This window comes from Pogona vitticeps, chromosome 2, assembly GCF_051106095.1.
Source record: "Pogona vitticeps strain Pit_001003342236 chromosome 2, PviZW2.1, whole genome shotgun sequence".
NCBI lineage: Eukaryota > Metazoa > Chordata > Lepidosauria > Squamata > Agamidae > Pogona > Pogona vitticeps.
Window position 1 is genome coordinate 215163566 of NC_135784.1, and position 23571 is coordinate 215187136.

General features: G+C 43.4%; 1 protein-coding gene across 3 annotated transcripts in view; it reads right to left on the reverse strand.

Moving 5' to 3' along the window:
* Positions 1–13581: 13581 nt before the first annotated feature.
* Positions 13582–23571, reverse strand: part of TEK (TEK receptor tyrosine kinase) — a 60734-nt gene continuing 50744 nt past the window's right edge. For all 3 annotated transcript variants that reach the window (XM_078384892.1, XM_020796186.3, XM_020796185.3), the window contains 7 exons: positions 23345–23535; positions 22883–22996; positions 21882–21952; positions 20837–20877; positions 19421–19517; positions 14546–14645; positions 13582–13935 (listed from right to left, as the gene is read on the reverse strand). In XM_078384892.1, coding sequence (XP_078241018.1) covers positions 13861–13935; positions 14546–14645; positions 19421–19517; positions 20837–20877; positions 21882–21952; positions 22883–22996; positions 23345–23535 — 689 coding nt within the window. In that variant the 3' untranslated portion in view covers positions 13582–13860. The remainder of the gene's footprint in view (positions 13936–14545; positions 14646–19420; positions 19518–20836; positions 20878–21881; positions 21953–22882; positions 22997–23344; positions 23536–23571) is intronic.

Consider the following 23571-nt stretch of genomic DNA (forward strand, 5'->3'; position numbering starts at 1 on the left):
GTAGTGACATAACAATTTTTTTCTTCCTCTTCACTCATTGTTTCTTCACGCATCATTAAGCCACAATGCATGTCTTATATTGATCAAATAAATTAAGACATTGTTGTCCACTTTAAGACGCTCAAGAAAAGCAGGTAGATTATGAGCCACTTCGCATAATTGGAAATCATAGTGTATCATGTCCGCAACATTAATCCTTTTAAGCTGAGTACTGTTATAAATTGCAGGTGCTAGGAATGCATCACACTAGAAAAATTTGATGGTCTCTGCAACTTCATGCTTCATTTAACAATCTAATTACGGGACCTGGACATCTTTGGTGTGGAAAAATAACTCGCTTCCAGAATAATTCTTATCACCTCAAGTCTGACGGACATTGATCTGGCAATGCAAAAGAACACTAGTGAGCTGCCTGTTTGTACACAGATCATTTTTGTCTTTGCCACTGTCTCCTTTGGCATGTATTGCATTTTAAAGGGAATCACCTTTGCTGTATTCAACTGGTGGTATATTGCAGGCACGTGCTGCATTGTCGCTGGAGCTTTCGCTTCCTTTCGTGTCTACGAGGTCTGCATCTCCGTAGCCCGTGAGGAGAATACCATGGAACTGAGTCTGCACCCCTGAGCAAGAAAGTTCAAAAGATGGATGCAAGGTGGCCCTCTCCAAAGACTTATATTGCCAGATAGGAGACGTGTAAGTACAAAGGATATGAATCTGCAACGTTTTTCTGGAGCTACAGATTTCCTGGCACTCTCGATGAGAGCTTTTACATGGAGGACCATATGTCATGCAAAACCTGGGTGGCTTCTGCTCTGCTGTGAAGGCATTTCCAAACTATAGGAGTGTCAAATGGATTGTTTGCATCTTTTCCTAAACAACCATGCAGTCCTTTTGCACTTTGTGTGTGCGTGCATGTGTGTGTAAACGAGAACAAGGGATTTAGCAACCATTCCTCACAATCCTAGAAAGTACTTAATCTTTTCCTGTGTATGGAAAGCCTCTGTCTGAGTATAAGATATCAGTGGATGACCTGTGATCTTTAACTATCCCTTCAGCAGAGAAAAGGGAAAAAAGAGTTTAATGTACTGGAGGAGACATCAACAGGACTAAGCATGAAATGCTTACCCTCTTCGGCTCCAGACCAAAGAAACCAAGGGAAACATTACCTGTGGGCTTCTTCAGTCATGCTGCTTTCAGTGAAGGCTGGCTTACATGGATCTCCTGGGTTGAGGCAGAAGTGGGCTAACAGAAGTGGTCTAGGGAAAGGGCCGACTACATCTTCCTTTTTCTTGCATAATCCCCATGCTCTTTCCTTCCCAGCCCAGCTAAATTCACTCAGCAGCAGTCATTAAGAACAACAGGTTCCAGGGGAAATGGAAGACCCCGTTGAAAACGGGATAGGGCGTTATTTTTAATGTGTGTTTCTTACTGCAGTACCTGAATACATCATCACTGGCCAATTAGGGAGAGTTTGGGGGAGGTACCTATGCCTATGGGGTATACCTGGCCATTTTCTCAAAAGTAGGAGTAAACACTATTAGGTTGGTTGGTTGGTTTAGTGGTGGCGAACCTTTTTAGGCTCACGTGCCCAAACTGAAGGAGAAAAAAACAAAAAATGGGGCGCCGGAACCGGAAGTGGTGGTGGAAGGGGGAATCCCAGGCACAAAGGCGCCTCGAGACCCCACTCCGGATCCGCCGCCAGTGCCAGCTGCTCCGGATCCTGACCCATCGCCTGTCCAGGCACCAGTACCACGTTTGCAGCCGCCCGCTCAGGTTTGGCTGCGGGGGGGGAGTAGCGATCTGGCGACTTATGGCTCTTATGGCATCACTGCTTTAGGCCTTTCGGTGTCATTTTGATGTGGTGGTGGTTTGAAAGGATAAGGGTGATAAAAGAAGATACTAACTAGGCCTTTCATAGTTCTCCCTGCCTTTGTTATAATAATTAATCCAGATCAGTCTCAATCAGTCCAGTTTGGACATTCTGGAAAAGACAATATTGCTAGGAAAGGCAATAGAAAAAGAGGAAGACTAGACAGACATAATTTGACTCAGTGAAGGAAGCCATGAGCTTTAATTTGCCAGATCTGAGCAGGGTTGTCAACAATAGGATCTTCTGGAAGACATTAAATCTAAGGGCCAGCACAAATCAAAAATAACGTGACAACACATTAACAACAGAGTTCAGCTATAGTTAATTCTACAAATTGCCTAAGAGCAGGGTTGCATTTTTTTTTACTGTAGCCACTAGGGAGAGCACTTTAATTGCTTGTGTAATTATGTATATCTAAAGTTCAATGGGTGACCCATCCAAAGAAAGTACATTTTACTGAAATGTACCAATGTGGTGTAGTGAACAAAGTGACAGACTAGGACTCTGGAAAACATGGTTCAAATCCCTGCTCAGTAGTGGAAACTGCCTGGAGGAGTGGATTGGTAAAACCACACCTTTAAATATCTCACTTACCTTGAAAGCTCTATTAGGGCCACTATAAGTCAGTTACAACTTGACAGCACAGAACATGTGTGTGTGTATACGCACGCACGCACGCGCACACACAGAGAGAGCAGGTTTATAGCTAGGAATCCTGGCAAAGGTTGCCATAAGTTAGAATCAACTGAAAAGCACATAGATTGCTGTCCACCATTGCAAAAGAGATAAATTACTCTCTTTAGCCACCACTCAGTCCACATTGCCAACCCCTCCATCTAGAAAACTAATGTGCTGGCCATTGGTAAAGAGCACCTTTTGAAAATACAGGTAGTCTCATGTGAATGAATGGAATGCTTCCGGGATGTGGATGCTAATGTCTTTGCATACCTTAAGCATTACAACTTCCAGAATCCACTAGGCATCACATCCAGTGAACATGTTGGCTGGAAGTTTCTGGAAGCTGTGATCCAGAAAAGTAACCATGCCAGGGAAACTGCTTCACTCTGCTTGAAGACAGGGCTAGCCCTGGTGCCCCTTCTTTAAATGTTTCTGTTGGAACTATTGGCAAATAGAAGTTCATCCTTGGATTATGGTTGCAAGAAGGTTTGGGCAGATGTACCATTATTCTCTGCAGAGTTAAGCTGGAAGGAAGTCCCACTATGTCCAGTGGAGTTCATTCAGCAATAGGGACATTCTGGGTTGCAGCCTTGATGAGTGAAATCTATCAGCGATATAAAATATAGTGTAAACTAAAAGTATCCCTGTTTAGTCAGACAGAAAATTCTTTAAATGTTGGTCATTTTAGTGCCATAGTGTAAGAGGCCTTTCCTGTTACATTCAGCAGTGCATCTCTAAAATGCTATTTGTTATATGACTTGCATATTTAAAATTTAAAATTTAAAAACTGAAATATTTCATCAGTCATGCTAACCAGCAGTCTTCATTCCCCCCCCCCAATTCCTATTTTATTATCTTCATTCTTATTTTATTGTACTTTGGCATCAATCACAAATCTGAAATTGCCCCTGAGGCCTTGATATACCCAGCATTTGACTCCTTCTCATTTCATAGATCTGGATTCACAGATCTTAAAAATCTTCGATGGCAAATAGTGCCTTTGAGTTACCAAAGTACACCATGCCTCAGTGCTCTTGAGAAATATGGTCCCTTTGGGGGCAGTAGTGGATATATACTTTTCTGCTTTACTTCAAGGTCTGTTTGTTAGTATGACATACTCAGAATTTTAGCCAAATAAATGCTCCTGGTTACAAATGACCTTGATTAACTAGCCTACTTAAGAAAAAAGTGCTCACATGTTTCAAATATTTAACATACACATACTATACCATTTCACAACTTTTCATTCAGGTGGTGGTGATACATGTGTAACCCTTCAGATGCTGTTTGACTGTATCATTCCTGACCTCTGACTACACTGGCTGAGGTGACTGCGGGTTAAAGTCCAAAAGATCTGAAAGGTTACAGATTCCCCATGTTTGTCTTGTAGAAATGAGATGTATTTTATAACTGAAGATTATTTTCAGTATACGAGGAGACACAGATTGCTCTTTTACTTTATTCATTCGCTCTCAAGTCCTCTTGAGGTACAAACAGATTACAGGAAGAGTAACCTTCTATTAACTATGGCATTTGACATAAAGCAGCCGGGTTGTTAAATTAAATTTCCTTCTGCTTTGGATAATTTAGATTCTCAATGCTTTTGATCTACAGGGTTTCAATCTTCCCCTCCTTAATTTCAAACATGGTCATAACTGAATAGATGCTATCAAGCGAGAAATTCAAATCGTTGTAAGAAAGATGAATAAATGGGTTGTAGATTGAATCAAGCCTGAACTCTCACTACAGTGGGGTCTCTACTTAAGAACGTCCCTACTTAAGAACAATTCTACTTAAGAACAGCTCCATTTGCTAAATTTTGCTTCTACTTGAGAACAGAAATCCAAGATAAGAACAGGAAAAAAAACCTTTCCTGCTCTTTTTTTAACCTTAGGTCATCTTAGGTTAAAAAAAATTCTCCCCCTAGTGGTAGAGTACGTATTAACCAGCTTTGCATTAGTTCCTATGGGAACTAATGCTTCAATGTACGAATGCACCTCTGCATAACAAAAAAACAGCCAGAACGGATTAATTGGTTTTCAGTCCATTCCTATGGGAAATTTTGCTTCAACTTAAGAACGTTTCAATTTAAGAACACCATTCCAAAACAGATTAAGTTCTTAAGTTGAGGTTCCACTGTAGTTTCTATGGACGGAAAAGAGCAGATACGGATTAAATGGTTTTCAATGCATTCCTATGGGAAATGCAGATTCTACATAAGAACTTTTCCACTTGAGAACCACCTTCCAATACGGATTAAGTTCTTAAGTAGAGACCGCACTGTAGAAGGTAGTGAATGGTTTAACTGAGGCTAATTGCACTTTGGACATATCATGAGAAGACTCACTGGAAAAAACATTAGCACTCAAAGGTAGTAGGAAGCAAGGAAGACCTAATATGAGATGGATTGACCCAATGAAGGAAGCCACAGTCTCTAGTTTGCAAAAGCTGAATCAGACTTTTAATTATTGAACCCTTTGTCAGAAACAACTTGATATCACATGACAAATTAAGGTGTTAAAGGTAAGAAAAGGCAGGTACCCAACTCCACCAAACAAATGTGGTTCAATGTAGGAGGCTTCTAAGAGCAACATACTCAAATTTGGGGGCCTGAATGGATGAATCTGTCTATTTTTAATTTAGTGGTCGTTCTGAATTCCTACAGGTGTTTCACAAGATGACTGTGGATACATTAGTAATTTCCCCTCATTGGCTAAGCTTGAAACGTGTTTTGCTGTGTTATGGAGAAGAACCAAGAAATGAACAGGGAAGTACCCATATTGCCAACCTCTTTTTCTCCAAATACTGTATTTTTCCGTGTATAAGATGACCCCATGTATAAGACGACCCCCCCACTTTTCCAACCCCAAATAAGAAAATTTGATTGCTGCTTTCCCCCTCCACTTCCTAAGCCCCGCAAAAACAGGATCAAATGGCTGTAGAAGTGGGGGGGGGGGGGGAGAGCAGCAATCTTAGGAAGTGGAGGGGTAAAGCAGTCCTTTCATGACTGCTTTCCTCATGAACTTCATAAACCCAATGGGGAAACCTGATTTGTTTCAGCCAGAGAGGAAATTAAGACTCAAAAGCCTTGTTTGCAACTTGTTAACCGTTGATTCCTTTCCCACCCGGTACCTGGGTTTGTTTGTTTCCCTCTTTCCTTTCTGTTCCCTTTCTTTCTTACTTTTAACGGCTTGCTGCTCCAGCACTAGGACAGCTAGGTGACTGAAGAGAGAGAAATAAAGCCAAGAATCAGTAGAGAGAAGGGAGATCAATCTTGTTTCCAGAATATTAAGGTAGCTCTGCTCTAACCATGCCTTCTGCATGGTTGGAGCAGAGCTCTACTCTGCTCTAACCATTACTCTGACAACCTGTAGAGTTGTTCACCACTACTCTGACAAGCTGGGGAAAAAGGCTGACAGAAACACACACACCCACACACATTTTTTTCTCTCTGCCAATTTCTTGCTCTCGTTTTTCTCTCTCTTTGGTCAGCTAGGTGTCCTAGTGGTTGAGCAGCAAACTTTTAGAAAGGTCTGCTCATTTGCTCTTTAATTACTATTGATTCAACAAAACAAACAATGGAAGATATCCCAAATAACTGATCAGAACACCTTCTATAGCTGAGCATGGAAATTTAACATAGCCCAAGAAGGACTGCAAACTGAGGACAACATCTTCCTTCAGTTAATACTAGGTAATACTATTAATAGGACTTCACTTGGCTCATTTAGTGTGCAGATTTAGTACTCTGATGGAGGGTTTGCCATATTTTTGTGAGCCTCTGTTCCCAGCTGAAAAGGAACTATGTGTTTCAATGCAGGGCCATAAAAGGGGAGGGGATGCTCAATGACTGGCAACGCTTTTTCTGATAAGATTGGAGGAAATCTACACCAGCAGAAGTGGATTCTGAAACTTAAAATCTCTGACTTGTGACTGCAGCTCCCTTTTAAAACGTTTACCAAAGGAACCTGGAAAGTGTGTCTGGCCATGATTTTTTGCAACTTCCTTCCTTCCTTCCTTCCTTCCTTCCTTCCTTCCTTCCTTCCTTCCTTCCTTCCTTCCTTCCTTCCTTCCTTCCTTCCTTCCTTCCATCCATCCATCCATCCATCCATCCATCCATCCATTGCTCTATGGTGCCCAAGTGATGAAAATGAATGCTAGCTTATATTTATGATTGTGTGTGTGTGTGTGTGTGTGGTCTAATAAATCAACCATTGTCTTCAAATTCCAAGGTATTTGCCACCCTTCCACTTTGGATCTTCAGTGGTATTTCTTGGCTTGTTTTTATGAATTGCCATAGACTTGTTTTTCTTAATACTGTATTCGTTTTCAGACTGTTCATTACTTAGTTTATTGAGGAACCTTTGCACACCACGTAAATTGCCAGCTAGTACTGTTACTGCCTGCACATGGGAGATAGCTGATACCTCTGAATCAGCAGGGATTTCTCTGAATGCCTTCTCAAGTGTAAATTGAAAGGCAGTGTCAAAGTATATACAGTACCTGTGTTGTTCTTCTCTTTGTGTCTCTAGGTCCTCAGTCACAGAAATCTTCAACTTTCACTGCAGCTGTTGATTCCTACTATAGGTTGCCAGCTTTATGGAAATCTCTTGAATCAAGACCTAATTCCTAATGATTCCATTATTTGCTGTGTTGGGCTTTGTCAAAGGCTTTCTTGAGGTAAACAAAGTAAGCACACATATACACATTAATGTTACAGCATGTCTCTCTCAGTGTATGTAGACAGAATAATTTCTTTGATTCCAATCCTCCTCTGAATCCATATTGTATGTGTCTCATCCCATCTTTACAGTTCTAGTAAATTCAGCTATGTATTATCTTCAAGAAAACTTCAAACTTTGTCCCTATTAAATTCATCATTCTTTTTATGCACAATATTATACGTAACATTAAAAAGATGCAACATTAAAATGGAAAATAATAGTCTCTTTCATGTTCTAAATATATTTCTTATTCTTCCAAACTTGACATTTTGTAGGGAAAACAGGCTATACAGAAGTTATTTAGGGGTTAGGTCCACCAGCTGTCAATTAACAATCCATAATAAAAGACAGGTTTAGATCATACTGGAGTGTGACCATGTTTTGTTCTGTGACATAGAGATTCAGATCACAACACAAAGGCATTAATTCATCTTTGTTCACCAGTAGTTCCCAACCTTTTTCAAGTCCCAACCCTGTTTAATAATAACCAGGTAACCTGCAACCTTCTCACTGTGTTTGCATAAAAAGGTATACATACACATACACATACATATGTGGGTCTAAAACAGTGGTCAGGAAACAGGGGTAAATTACCCCAAATGGGGTAAAAATGAAAACCCTGGGGGCAATGAGGACACGACCCTAACCCCCTTCCCTCCTCCTTCTCCTCTTCTGCCTGGAGGGGGTGTGTGTCCCTGCCCGATTGCCCCCTTCCCACCCCTTTCTCCGGCCCAGCTGCAACCAAGCCACGGCGGATGGCAAAGGGGCCCCGGCTGGTGGCATATGGCAGCCGAGGCAGCAGCTGGGCCGGCCATGGTGGAGGGAAGGCTGGGGCTAGTGGCTGGAGCACCCCAGCCAGGAGGAGCCTCTCCTTCCAGTGCCTGGAAAGGTGGTTCACGGCAGAGGGGGGGAGGGCGCAGCCATGATGGCGGCCCAGGCTAGGCTCAGCCTCCTGGTGCCGGGCCGCCCCGCCACCCCACGCCCCATCCCCATTCCCGAAGGAGCCCATCGGGCAGCGACGGTGCTTGTGCAGTTTCCTTCAGTGGCGCCTCTGCACTGGCTGGCTGGACCTGGCGGAGCCTCTTGCCCTCCATGTGGCAGCTGTCGCGGCACTTCGACGGCAAGGCCCGCGGGAGCCCTGACGCCAAGGCCCGATGCGGCTGCCCTGGCAAGCAGCCGCCAGAGCCAGTGCCAGAGTGGGAGGCGCCATTGGGTGCCCCCCGACGGGCAAGTCACCTGCTGCTCTTCGACGGCCACCCAGGAGCCTCCCGCCGGCAGAGAAGGGAAGCCGTCCCCACGGGACCAAGGACTTTGGCGGCGGTGCTTGACTGGCCGCATGTGACTGAGATCCTTCCTTTCAAACCAAGGGGGTAATGTCTGCGTATATAATTTTTTAAGGGGGTAAAAGGTAAAAATGTTCCCTGACCCCTGGTCTAAAAGGTCAAGGAAGTAATTATTTAACAAAGGAAGGCGACCCGTGACACTCTCCCCCCCTCATGCTTTGCGACCTCCTTGGGGGGTCACAACCCTCAGGTTGCAAACACTGTCTTAAGATAATGTTAGTCTTTCAGTGTTCCTGCCCTCCTAGCTCCCATTTGACCCACTACTAAATGACAGCACACTAGGGTGCTAAAATGCAGGTTGAGAATGGAGCTCATGTCTGAATCTTTTCCTTGTATGGGTGCACAGCTTCAACATACAGAATCAATTACTTATTTAATGAGGCCGAGAGGATCAGGAAATATGCAGCAATCTTTCCATAGTTAGCCATCATCAAGACGGTGTTGAAAATACTTTTTTAAAAATAGAACTCTGGAAACAAATGCAGATAGTGTTTAGGGTTATTACTACAGCAGTTACTTTTAAATATTAAATATCAAACATCTACTTTCACCAGTATTTTAAATAATCTACATGTCTACATGATAGTTGTTCTTCCTAGTTGTTGGTCAAGATGCAGCTGTTTGTATAGAACTTCTGATTTGAAAAGTGAAAGAAGACCGTAAAGGCCACAGACAGAGAGATTCCTCAAGAGTGCTGTTTCTTCCATCATTGGCTAGAGGCTATCACTAGTGTGAAAAACATATATTAGGGTAATTTTCTGTGGCTCTATATTAATGCAGAAGGGGACAGTATTACATATATATTGGTTTACAGGGAGTTTTGAATTAAATTGAGTTCTGGAATCAGATTGTGCTGTTTTTGTCAGTATAATGTTAAATTTGATGATTAGAGTTTTGTTTGCTCGCTATTTAGAATTGTTAACGAATTAACAATTAATGTTAATTGTTAATTTCTTAATGTTGATGGCATGGAAAGCTATACTTATATTCTTTCAGTGAAACTACGTGTGTGTGTGTGTGTGTGTGTGTGTGTGTGTGTGTGTGTGTGTGTGTGTGTGTGTGTGTGTGTGTGTGTGTGTGTGTGTGTGTGTGTGTGTTGGACAAAAAAAAAACCCTAAAAATCACACATGCAGGAACTGAATTAAAATGGAATGATCCTACCTGTACCAGAAAAACAGTAGCCCTCCATAGGGACCCTGGTTTGTGGTTGCCCATACATCATCATGCAGTTGATGGGAAAGAGAGCAAACCAGCCCTTCTCAAGAGTGGACCAAACTTCAGGGTAAATCCCCATCTGAACATACCCTGAGCTAACACTGCTGTGCTTGCCTGTCTACCAGTTGCATTTCAGTTACATAAACTTGCTGTAATAGTCAAGATGTGGGTTTGTACCACTATAGCGAAAGTAGCTAATAAGCCCATACCCATGAAAATGTGCAAAAATTAGTTGTTAATAGTGATTTACAGCTCTGAACATCTCTTTCTGTATAATTACCAATGTATGTGTGATGGTGTAGTAATGTTAGACCCCATAGTAATAGTCCTTGAAACAATAGGTTTGACTTTTTGCTATGGATTTCCCCTAAAATGTTGCAAGTTATTATATTGAATCATTACTATGATCTTTATACCTTCCTTGTTTGCAATACTCTATATAATGCTCTAGGCAAACTGAGTATTCTGCTTCAATTATATACTGTAGAGTGCTATTAAAAGAAAGCAACAACTCTTAATTAATATAGTTCACATTTATATCAGTAAGAGAGGTGCCAGATGGATTTTCTGCCTCTGGTCCAATATCACTCAAGCTACCTCTCCCGTGTGTTCTGCTTTGCCTCTGGAGGAGCTTCAGGAATGGGCTGGTGGCTGGATCTATTTTAAAGCTGTCCAACCCCCCCCCCCGCACCTTCTAGGGCAATGGTTCCCAACCTTGGGTCCCCAGATGTTCTTGGACTGCAACTCCCAGAAGCCTATACCACCAGCTGTGCTAGCCAGGATTTGGGGGAGTTGTAGAACATATGGAGACCTTAGATTGGGAAGCACTGTTCTAGGGGAAAAAAACAAAGAGCATATAATTGTTTATGAAATGTAAAATGTATTTATTTCAGCCTTTTTTCCCAGTCTAGATAATGTATATGCATGTGTGCATTCACATAGACAGAAATATCAGTCTTTCTATATAGACATACATTGTGCATAAACACCCACCCACACCCACACATATGTACACACACACACACACACACACACACACACACACACACACACACACACACACACACACACACACACACACACACACATTAGAGATGGGAACGGATCAAAAAATGAATCATGATACTTGTCAAACATCTCTGATTCATTGCATATTCGTCGCTTTGTATTCATTCAATATGGAAACCCCGATGAATACAAAGTGATGAAGTTCTACCTATTTTTGATTTGTTGATTTGTATACTCCCCCCCCCTTTGGGGGTTCCTGTGCCATCTACAGCCTGCTACTGCCAATCAGAAGCTCTTGCCAACCCTGGGAGGGACCTTGAGATTCCTGGACTGGCAGGGCTGGCAGCCACAAGCACTGCTGAAAGGTCTATGGAAGAGTTCCTTTTTCAGAGGCTTTATGAACATTTTCCCTGCAGCCAGGGCTTTCTTTAGTCAGGTCAAATTTTAGTTGAAAAATTAGTTATTTTTTGAGGTGTGCCTTTGGGCAGGTTGGGTAATGTACAGTATTTTCCCCTTTCCCTCTATTTATTCCTCTCTCCCTCTCTCTGTGTGAGTGTGAGTGTGAGTGAGAAGGAGAGTTGTGTGAGAGTGTGCCATCCATGACGATAGAGGCCATAGAAGGAGGAGAGGGTGGGGGAAGGACTGTTGCCGGAACAAAAGTTGGGGAAGACAAGCCGACCCAGTTTCGAACCCAGGAATGGACTGTCATTGTAGCACCGTGTGAGCTAGAGTTACAAAGAGAGACTGAGAGAGCCCACAACCGTTTCTACGACAGACCGGATGAGCAAGGCTGGGTGAGGCATTCATGTTGTGGGACGATTTGTGCCCTGAGAAGTTCTCCTCCCTGAAGACCAATGTGCCAGGAACGGTGTGGGAGAACCCCCCCGCTGAGTCCATGGGAGTATAGGAAAAGTTTTGGCTCATCTAGTTGCGGCCTGTTGCCAGAGTTGAGAATCTTTGATCCAGTGAATAATGTGCTGGAGGAGATGAGTGACAATAAAAATGACAGTTTGAAGGTTATTAAGATGTCTCCTGTTTTATTTTCCGCCAAAAGTGAGGAGTTGCCCAAAGAGAACTCTGAACCCAATCACAGTGTGTGTGGGGGGGTGGGGGGGTATTGTGTCTAGTTATTTAGGGGCATACTATTAGCTTTCATGCTCCTTACCCACTCATTACTTGTAAGAAAAAATTAAATTTTTGTTTAAAAAACTTCACTTCCTCCCCACCATCCTGTTTCTCCTTTAAAAAATAATATTTTTATTACACCCTCTCCTACATTGCCCTACTTAGTTTTTCCTTCTCCTCCCATTTATTTGAAGTGTGGTTTAGGAGGCAGCCGAGTACATACAGAACAGGTGACAATGAAAGGCAGTGGGGTCTCTGGGTGGGGGGGAAGGCTCTGACTAGACCAGCCACCGCCACCATTCCTCCTCTGGTGGCCTTGCAGGCGGGCATTGAAGCAGAGCTTCCTCGGGTGCCCAGGAGCTGCCTCTCCCCTTCTTGGAGGAATCTGAGGAGTTACTGGTTCCAGAGGATCCAGAAACCTCCCAGTCCTTGGAACCAGCAACAGCAGGGCAGACTCCACAGCCACCCCCACCCCTGTCCCCAGGGTCATCTCCTCCATTCCCCTAGACAAGTTCCACTGGCACACAGTCTACTCAGGCCAGTAGTAGGCAGGGGCAGGCAGTGGGTCATCATAGTGCCAAACGGGGCAGAGAGTCTCTAAGGGATCGTTTCACTGCGGTGAACAATGATCAATGGCTGGTGCGCTGTAATGCCTGCCTTGTGGTTGTCTGAAGAGGGTCAGACCCCAGGCATCTGTCCTCCACCACCCACTGCCAACACCTGGGGAGGCACCATCCAAGGCTCCTGACTGGGGAAGGATGTTTGTCACCACCATCTGTGGGGAGGAAGACAGAAGCCCCAGGGGAAGATTTGGGGAGTCAGAAGGAGGCCTTCTTCCCAAAGGACAGCCACGGGTTGCTGGGGCTGTGAGTCTGAGGCAGGCCACAATCCACAAAGTTGTGCCCATTGGGTATGCACTGACTCTCAGCCAGCAGTCTAACAGCAAGGCACAGGAGGTGGCCATTCATGTTGCTGCTGAGATGCTCAGGTTTCCACTGTCCACTGTGGAAGCCCCAGCCTTCCGCTAGTTGCTGCATTTTTTTGCCTCCAGTACATCCCACTAAAACTCCGTGGGGGAAGTGGCCGTGAACAGCTTTCACGGGTACAGGGTTGGAAGGTGCATTTAATGGTGGGCCTGTAGAGTGAAGGTCACTACAGGTACTCCTCGTTCATGGCACACTGGTGGCAGCTGGAGGACCTGAGGAGAGGCTCAGGCAATGAGGAGGAACCAAAGAGTTCCTGAACGTGCAGCAGCAGTGGGCACTGGGGGGGGGGAGGTCAACTATGGCCACATGGTCACAGAAGCTGGGTGCAAAATGTTGAATGTGGTGGGCTTCGAGGGCAGAGTGTACATGGTGCACAAGTTACATCTTGTTGTGAGAGATGCCATTGGCCTGGGGAGCCACATCAAACCTGAATGGGACGCAGGCACCTGGGAGACACGAACACTCCTGGAGCAATGCTGCCAATTAGTGGGCCATTTCTCACACAGTCTGAAAGCTGCCTGCCAGCTGCATGAGTGACAGGAGGAGTTGGGGCAGGAGACGCATGTTCTCCTGACAAACCTGCCAATGAGGTGGAACTCCACCCTAAGTAAAGACAAAACGATTCATTGATTTGTCAAAAAATCATAAATTCGTGATTTTTGATTCGTCAAACTTGATGAATAACGATGAATTGGCGCTTTTTTCGGTACGTGCCCATCTCTAGTATACATACATTCCTCCATCATACTGAGGCAGAATTCGGTACAGCATACACTCACAAGGTATGTGTATAGCTAGAAGATACTGTACAGTAAGCACTACATGCCGTTTCATACATCATAGCTCATTCTTCTCCCAGAAAATCGAAATCTTGGGTTGGTTATCTGATAAATAACTGAAGCTCTTCCCTTTCAAGCAGCTTCTTCAGCAGAACAGTCAATGCCTGCGTATGTGAATTTCTCATACAGCGTTGTATTTACGTAAGTCTGGAAGGACAATCAAGAAAAATAAACTCAATATATTTTAGCTAATAGTTTAATATATTTTAACTCATTGTTCTTCTGGAATTAAGATATTTGTTCTTTTATCTTCAGTATAACAGGAAGCCATGAACTTTTGCCTTCTCTAAAACACATACCATCATCATCTTAGAACTGTAGAGCTGGATGGGACCCTAGGGATCATCAAGTCCAGCCCCAGTCAAGAGACACAGTGGGGAACTGAACTTCCAATCTCTCCCCAGTCAAATGCCTAAACTACTGAGCTATCCAGCTGTTCACTGACACATTATTTATAGCCTGATATTGGAAGCAATTCTTAAAATGTGTCACATTTCACACATGTACCCAAAGAACCACATGACTCATCACTACTGCAATGAAACAGATTCCCATTGTGACAAAATGGACACTGGAGAGATTTCCGTATATGCCACAGATCCTAACCTAATTCAGCCCACCCATGTGATGAGGAACATCCATTTTTTCTTCTCATAAGGCGCAGGGCAATGGTTTTCCATGGCAACCATGGTGAATCATGAGTTGGAGTTAAGCCATGCTCATTTGAAACCCAGCCGACAATGGCTGTCATCCTTACCTTTCTTTCTTCCAACATCCTGTTCAAGGATACAAGTATCTGGGCAAATGATGGTCTCTCGTATGGCTTTTCTCTCCAGCATTGTCTCATTAGATCAAAACTAAGAAAGGAAATACCAGTCATATCACTATATTGACAAATGCACCATAAGTAGCCTTAAGCTGTAAGGCAGCATTGTTCAGCAAGTTGCAATAACCTCTTAGATTACCTCATGAAAGCCAAACCTGCAAGAGTGCAAAGCCCCTATAATTCCTTTGTTGGTCATGCTTTCTACCACCTCTGAATTTGAAACGCAAACACCTAATGGGAAATGACATGGCACACACACACACACACACACACCACTGACACTGAACTGTAATATAATGTTATATTTCAAATACATATATCCTTTCTGGGTCACAAAACATCTTCCTTTCCAATGCAAACATGCCTGGTGGTAGGCGCAACATATCAGTGGCTGTTTTCTTTAAGCCCAGCTGAATGGAAAATGTTCTTCCATTCATTTCAACTGAGCTTAACGGAAAACTCTACTGGCTATTTTATGCCTTCCATCAGTTATGTTTGTATTTGAAGGGGCAGGATCATTCTTAACCTAATGGGAACATTTTCAGAAAACCAAATTGTTTGTCTTCTTAGCAATAGTTTTCATAAAACTGATGGAAGAAATTATGCTTTCTGCTGTTACAAAAACCATTGTACAATTTCTCTTTGGATTGTTGAAAACACTTGTCTCCTTCCAATCCAAGTCTAGTTTCTTCTCTCAGACATCTTCTCTTTCTCTCAACTAAACTGCTCCCTCTTATTATTTACTTATTATTTATTCTTTCGCTTTGATATTTCACACCTGCTGTAGTGCCACAGCACTACTCTGGGCAGTTCAAATAAATTAGATAAATAGTTAAAATGATAAAACCATGACATCTAACCATTTAAAAACAGAGGGCACCAGAGCATTAATAAAAATGTGTAAAAGCCAAAAATAACAAAGATACAAACAGCAAATAACTGAACAGAGATGTAAAAGTAACTCAACTTGACCAGGGTCAGAGTGGAAGGCCTCCCTAAAGAGCTGTGTCTTTAGTTGCCACTTAAAAGTCTCCAGGAAGGAGTCCAGGCAAAGTTCCTCCAGGAGCTGAATCCACAAAGATGGAGACCCTGTGAGGAAGGCCCTACCTTTCGTAGAAGATTCGTGGGCCTCCCTTGGGGTCCCTACTCAGAGGAGCCTTGTCTGCAGTGACCTGGTGGGTCAGCCACTTGACATTGGGGCAAGATGCTCCAACAAGTCTTAGAGATAATTAATGCGAAAGTGCCACCTCCCCAAAGAGAGCAGCACTGAACGTTGCAAGGACTGAGTTAGGGTGTGATCAAACAGAAGAGCAGCTCACATTTTGGATCACTTGTGACATGATCCAGTGTGAGCTGTTTTACATGGCACACAGGAGATCGTGAACCAGCTAAAGCCTGATCCTTTTTTGGTCCAGTGGCAGGGCTACTGCTCTTTGGGGCTGGGATGGAGCGATTCATTTTGGAACGGAAGGGTCACTTTAAGGGCTAACTCTCCCAGAGAAGCAACCATTATCATCATAAACTTTATTGGCATAAAAATGTACAGCAAACAGCAGTTTTCAAATAGATAGTGGATATATACCCCATATGAAAGAAATCAAAATGCCCCAATGCAAGCGGAATATATCAATCCATAGTTAGTTTCAAGGTAACACCTAGCCATTGTTCATAAACTGTAACTTATACAGAAAGGAATAATTAATTGTATCCAATAAGATTAGACAGGTGGGTTTGTTGAAAACTGAGTTCTACGCAGCTGAATTTATAAACTAATACATTTGGCCATCTGTCTGGTGTAGGTTTTATTTGCAACGAGCAGATGATCGCCTCCTCCTGTTCGGTAAAACTAATAAGGATCGATTCCAGGTTTGACACGCGAATGTCATTGTACATCATGGCACAGCAGAGAAGCATGTGCTCCAGGGACTCTATGGACCTGGAGTTGAAAGGGCAGAGCCATGTTCTCAGAGGTTGCAAATTAAATCTACCATATAAGACGTTGGATGAAAGTACATTACATTACATCTAGGCTGCCGTTCATGTGGGCTCTCTAAGAGATGTAATTAACAGGCTGATTTATTGATATATAAATGGCAATAGTAGATTTAAAGGTTGAGCATACTTTACGGGCTGCAAAGAGTTCTCCTTGATATCCAGGAGTCTCTCATTGAGCAGTCTATAAAACTGAGCCGAAGGTAGAGCACCCGGATGGTCTAGGGAGATACCCATGGTCTGTGCCTTTTGTATGAACAGTCTGAAACTGGAAGAATGTAAAGGCACCCCTAATTAAGGGGTCACTGGTGTCCACAAAGCATCTTCTCAGCCAGTATTTAAAGTGTCTCGGCCACGCTTGTGTCCCCAATCTGATGAGCTTGCCTCCAGGCATAGAGCTGCATAGGGCACCCAATGGGCCACAGCAAATATACAGTATTATAGAGGAAAGTGGCCTGGAGTCTTTCCATTGTGGAGTTAAAGACAACCAGCCAGATTGGTGAGCCATACAGCAGTTGGGAGACGGCCTTGGCTTTGAACACCCGCAGGGCAGCAGGAATAAGTGCATTGCCCCATCCATGAAAGAAACAAAGTATTGCTTGAACTCTCTGCTTCACTGAGTTAATAATGGATTGGTGATGTCTAGTCCATGACTTACAATAGTGAAAACTGAGCCCTAGGTATTTAAATTCTTTTACCTGCTGGATAGCTCTCCCATGGAATATCCAAGATTGAGATTTCCAGCTCTTACTGAATATGACTATTTTAGATTTGCCATGCTTGAGAATCAATTTGTTATGGAAAAGATAACTAGCTCAGTTTTCTATTAGCCATCTAAGGCCAATCTTTGTATGTGATAGTAGTACCATATTGTCGGCATATAACAGGATGGGAACTGCCTGGGAACCCAATCTAGGACAATGACTAACAACCTCCAACAAGGAAGGAGCAAGATCATTGATGTATAGGTTAAACAGGGTGGGGGCAAGGATGCAACCCTGTTTAACACCCCTATTAATGTGGACATGTTCAGAGTGGATGGCATGGCTGGATAAATGAATGCAGCATATGTTATCTGTAGTTGTCTGGAGATTTCCTGTCATCCTTTTTATATAAGGGAAGGATTATGGACTGGGTCCAGGCCTTGAGTATCAGCCCAGACCTGTCCACAGCTGGAAAAAGGTCAGCCAGGATTGGTGCCCACCAATCCATTCTCTCTTTGAGTATATCAGGGGGCAGCAAATCAGGCCCAGATACCTTCCCAGATTTTATTTTAGCTAATAATTGCTCGAGATCTGCAATAGAAACCGGGGGCCAATCAGATACTCCTGTGAGCATATCAAACTAGGGTTCATTTTTACAGTGATCATAGTAGAGTGAAAGGAAGTACTGCTCCCAAGTGAGAGAGGGGACTGGGGATACTGATGGTATTTTAGTCTGAAAACCCCCCCAAAACCACTTCCCAGAATTATTTTGTGTTCCTGAGTTTAATAGCATTGGATAACATTTCCCAAGGGGGTGAAGTACAACATTGTAAGTTAAATTTGATTGCCATTGCTAATTGGCGCCTAATGCTAAAATACTGTATTTTCCGTGTATAGAAACCCCTCATGTATTAGATGACCCCAAATTTTGACCCTTGACAGAGGCTGCTCCTCCGCCTCTGCCTCTTGCGGCTGCCCATTGACTGCTGCCGTTGCTCACGTTGCCGCCTTGTCCCCTATCTGAAGGGAGCCTGTGAGTGGTGCTGGAGCAGGTGATTGGGCAGTGGCAGCAGTCAATGCGTAGCTGCAAGAGGCAGCCAAGTGTGGCTGCTCCTTCGCCTCCATCTCCGCCTCCTTCCGTGGAGGCCTCAATTTTTCTTCTAATTATTTTAGGAAAAAGTGTTGTTTTATACATGAAAAAAGATTGTTACAGTTTGATTTTCCCAAAGTCATTGTAAATGTGGCACAGCTTTTACTTCAGCTTGAAACAATCCATGTTGATCCTCGCCCACTCACTGTTAGCTTGGTTAGTACGGAAAGGGGCAGAGGGACATTCAAGATGAGATATTAAATTATCAACGAGATTCTCGTATCTACTTAGATATGCCTGTGAGATATTGGCAGTAGGATCTATAAAAAAGCTTGTTAATCAACCAATCTGCATACAGTGGTCAAAAAGGATTTTTGTAGCAGAGTCCCTTTTCATTGTTGTAATAGAAGATGATGTGGTGTTGGAATGAGGTTCTGATGTGACCATTTCAGAGGGGTCTGTTTGGAAGGCTAGAGTGCACACAAGGGGTAAATGATCATTAAGAGTCAGTGGCTTGACCTTAAAATTAAGCACAAAATGGAGTAATGGGGCATGGATTAGGATGTAATCTATCACACTTGCTCCCCAGACGGGGCAAAACATGGGTGAACTGCCCATCAAACTTCATGTCAGTTAGGCTATTAAGCCAAGCCAAGCCAAGCCTCTTAAAATACTAAAACTAGCAAATAGTTGCCCTGCATGGTTGATTTGATTAGCCTTGGAGAGTCTCAAATAGTGGCAAAAACCCTTCAGAAGGGTCATATACTAATCGAAAGACCTCTAACCCTGACCCAACCCTGGCACTGAAATTCCCTACCACCAGGCATTGGGCTTGGGGAGAGAAGCAACCATTTCCAAGGTGGCCAGACACAATCAATTCTCACCATCTCATAGAATCATAGAATATTGGAGCCGGAAGGGCTATCATGTCAATGCAGGAATCCAAATCAAAAGAGATCTGAGAGATGGTTGTCCAATGTTCTCTTGAATGCCTCCACCATTGGAGTGTCCCTTACTTACACCTCATCATCGCAGTTGAGGGGCTTCTCCAGTCTGTACCCTTGAGGCAATTTCTCATACAGCTCTGCACAAGTCATCCCACAGTATGGTGTTCCACCTGAAACAGAAAATTTATCAATTGCCTCGAGGAAGCCTTTCCACACACACACACACTTTCAGTGCTATAAATAAGAGGTTTGGTATCGGCCTTCTAGAAGGAATAGAACAATTCAATTAAACCAGGGCAGGTAGGAATCTTGACCATGTCATCACAACTACCCCATCAAGCCCAGCAGACACATGTAATGGCTTGCCAGTATAGGATAAACCTCCTGATTTTGCTGTTTACCTTGGTATCAAGCATTGAGCTGGCCAAATACAGAGGAGCACCAGCATATGGCTTAAGTCTCATTGGGTTCCAGGGGACTTAGGTAAGTGAGCATGGGATTGCAGTTTAATAGTCATCCTATTCAGGCCTCCACAGGAGGTTTAATTTTAATGTGGGAGGAGAGAGAATGGGTTAGCTCCATACCTGTCGTTGTGAAAAGCAGCAGGTGTGAAAAGGAGATTCTTCATGGTATCACAAGGCTTCCCATATAACTCTGATTTTTTTAAAGAGGGTTCCTACTTCTGAGGAGAGCTAAAGTAGCATTCTGTTTGCATACCCAGGGGAAAAAACTTATGGGAGTCTGCACCTTACAGACAAAAGTACAGCACAGTGCAGTACAAGATTGTATAAAGGCAATCTTGGCAGGTCCAGTATCACTTTCTCTAGATCCACCACTGGAGTGGCTCCTTGCTGTTGCTGCAGCATCAAAGTTTGGTGGCAAATCATACCATCTGTGGAGCCAGAGGCTGGGAGTTCAATTCCCACAGTGTGGCTCCTGCAAAGTAGAGCCAGTTTGTGTGGCCTTGGGCAATCCGCACAGTCCCAGGATGCCCCCAGAAAGAAGAGAATGATAAACCACTTCTGAGCATTCTCGGCCGGGAAAACCCTGAAAAGGATTGCCGGAAGGCGGAATTGACTTGAGAGTGCATGATTATTTTAAATGTTGGTAGGAAACCAGAAACAACTATTAAGCCAAGCAGGAAGTATTTCTTTCAAAAGCTTCTCGGTATTTGAGACCAAACTTGGGCAGCATGCTTTGCCCCTCTGCCCCAAGACCTGAGTGTTCTCTGCTTGGAAGGCATAAGACCGTCACCTCAATTTCTTTGAAAATCCGTCATAAATAAATTCATCAGAAGCAATTAGGTACCATGCCTAATTGGAATGGCCAAGACCCAGGGCAATCTGGAAGGACAGTTATTTTCAGGTTCTGTCTGGGAGGTCTGAGGAATGATGATGGACAAGGTGGACTAATTGATCTTGTCCAGTCATGCTTTTCTTACATTCTTATGCCCCTTCCAGAAATAAACATTACAAAAATGAATACTTACCTAAGCTAACTATTTCCCACAACAGCACACCATATGACCACCTAAAAATAGTATAAAAGAAAGCAGATGTTTTTAATACTGATTGTATTTAGAAATATTGTATTTTTTTAAAAAAAAAGTTCTGTAGAAGGGAGAAGTATGCATAAAATTTGGTCTAAATTCTGATTAAAATCTCCCCATGTACCTTTAAAGCACTATTAATCCCACTATCCCATTCCATATTGGGGGGGGGGGGAGAAAAATGTATACAAAATGACAAATAAAGTATTCCAATTCTTTTTTTTAAAATTCAGCTGTACTTTAATACGCAAATTTATTCTACACAGAAATAGAGAGGCTCTCCAAAGCATGAATAGCCTTTATATAAGCCACTAAGCAGCTTGTATTGTTTGAGGGGAGGTGGACAGAGTTGAGAGAACAAAAGAGAGAAAAGGTTTAAAGACAAAGGGGAGAAGGCTGGTTTCTGGTAAAAGGCCAAGAGAGTGGGGAAATGTTCAGGAATGTCACTACACTATTCTAAAAAACAGACCAAAATGGCAAAAAAAAAAAAAAAGACACACACACACACACACACACACACACACACACACACACACACACACACACACACACACACACACACACACACACACACACACACACACACACACACCATCAGTGCACTGTTTAACAATAAGTATTAGGGGAAGAAACACAACACAACCAAACAATGGTATGAAGAGCCTCGTGGTGCAGTGGATAAACTGCCGTACTGCAGCCAAAACTGTGCTCACGACCTGGGGTTCAGTCCCAGGTAGTTGACCCAAAGTTGGCTCAGCCATCTATCCTTCCGAGCTCACAATGTGTAGCCTGCATAATTAACTTGTAAACTGCTCAGAGAGTGCTTGAAGCGCTTTGCTTTTGATTTGTTGTCCCTCATGAACGCCTCCAAAACATGCTTCAAATAATGTAGGTGTTTCAAGGTTCTGACTGTTAACATGGTATTGCTGGGACTTGGTAGTATTTTGCGCAAACAAAATTAGAAACAGGAGACATTATAACTCACACGTCACTGTTTGTGGTATACACACTGTAGTTTAGGGACTCAATTGCCATCCATCGCACTGGAAGCCTTCCCTAAAATGATGAGATCAGAATGATTTTACAGCCTCTCACAGCAGCCTGACTTGAACACATGGCCTCTGAGGCTCAACCAGAGAGTTTGGCAAGTTAGAATGGCTTTCCCATTCTTTTCAGTGAAGGGTACCGCCTTGTCGGCACCCCTTTTGGTGAGTAGGTTCACTCTCTCCATTTAAAGTCATGGAGTTTGGGGTGTTGTTTTGTTCTGTTTTCTTGCATTCTGCTGCAGATTCTGATTAATTTTTCAATTCTTGAGCTATGCTGAGTGCAACAGACAACTTCATGCATGCTGACAACATCCATGTCAGTAGAATATGATCTACAGCAGTGGACCGGTTTACACAGTGGACTGGTTTAGTGTCCATGAGGTGGGTGCAGTGGGGTGTGTCTGTGCATGTATGTGTGTGGGAGTATGCCTGTGCGTGTGTGTGGGACGTGCGTGCATGGGGGTGTCCGTGCATGCACGGGGGGCCCTGTGTGCATCCATGCAGGGGCGGGCTGCTCCCACGGCCCAGTCCTACCAGGTCACAGACCAGCGGTTGGGGACCCTTGATCTACAGGATATCCTCTTGTGCTTATTACCATTCACCAAGCAGGGAGAAATCCCAGAACCTAACTCCATTTTTCTTTTAATCACTTCTCACACTTAATCACAAAAGTAATTGTCAGGGCTGTTTTTCCACAAGTTGTGGAAAGTTGGTTACCCAAAATTATTTTATTTGATATGGTTATCCAAACTGAACAGGTAAAAATTGGTAGTAATGATCTAACTAAATTAGCTCAAGTGTGTCCTAAGTAGTCTAACATACCCAAAGCAATGGATTGTAAATTAGGTTCCACTGCAGACATCACAAGAAATACCATAACCCAATGGACTGATCTCTATGCAAAAAACAGGGTTGCAAATTTATTTTGATCCTTCCTTACCATGGTCTTTTTGACATAAACTTCTTGGCCTCTAGACAGTCCAAAGTCAGCTATCTTTGCAACGTAGTTTTCTCCAACCAAGATGTTTCTTGCTGCCAGGTCACGGTGGATAAACTGAGGAAAAAACAACAACAGTTCTCATTGTGAGTCCTACATGTTAGCCTAATCAGATATTGAGGATGAAGAGCCTGTAAGGAAATGTTCAGAGTTCTGGCCGGCCAGCCATGCTTTCTTTCAGGATATTTGGTGTGAGTTGTTGTGCTTCTTTCCACTATTTTGAAACCCAACAGATCCAAACGCTCATTAAGATTAAGCATCAGAAGCAAACACCAGAGCAGAGGAGCATTAAGGCTCGGCACAAGTTAAGCCCCAGTGCTATCTTACATTCTTTAGTAGATTACTTTATGAAATCGCAGAATTCATGAACAGCTTGTGTCTGTAAAACATCAACTCATGGCTGACCTGTTTTTGGCTTAGGTAGTCCATTCCTCTGGCCACATCAGCCGCAAAGTGCAGGAGCTGCTGGGAGGACAGCGTGGAAGCAGTGCTGTTGGCAATGGCGAAGGCTGGGTCAGTCTCAAGGACTCGGCTTTTTCGAAGGAAGTCCAGCAGGTTTCCATGGGGGGCATATTCAATGGCAAGGTAGAGATAGCCTGGCACAAAGCAGAGCAACCTGTTCAAGAAGGGCA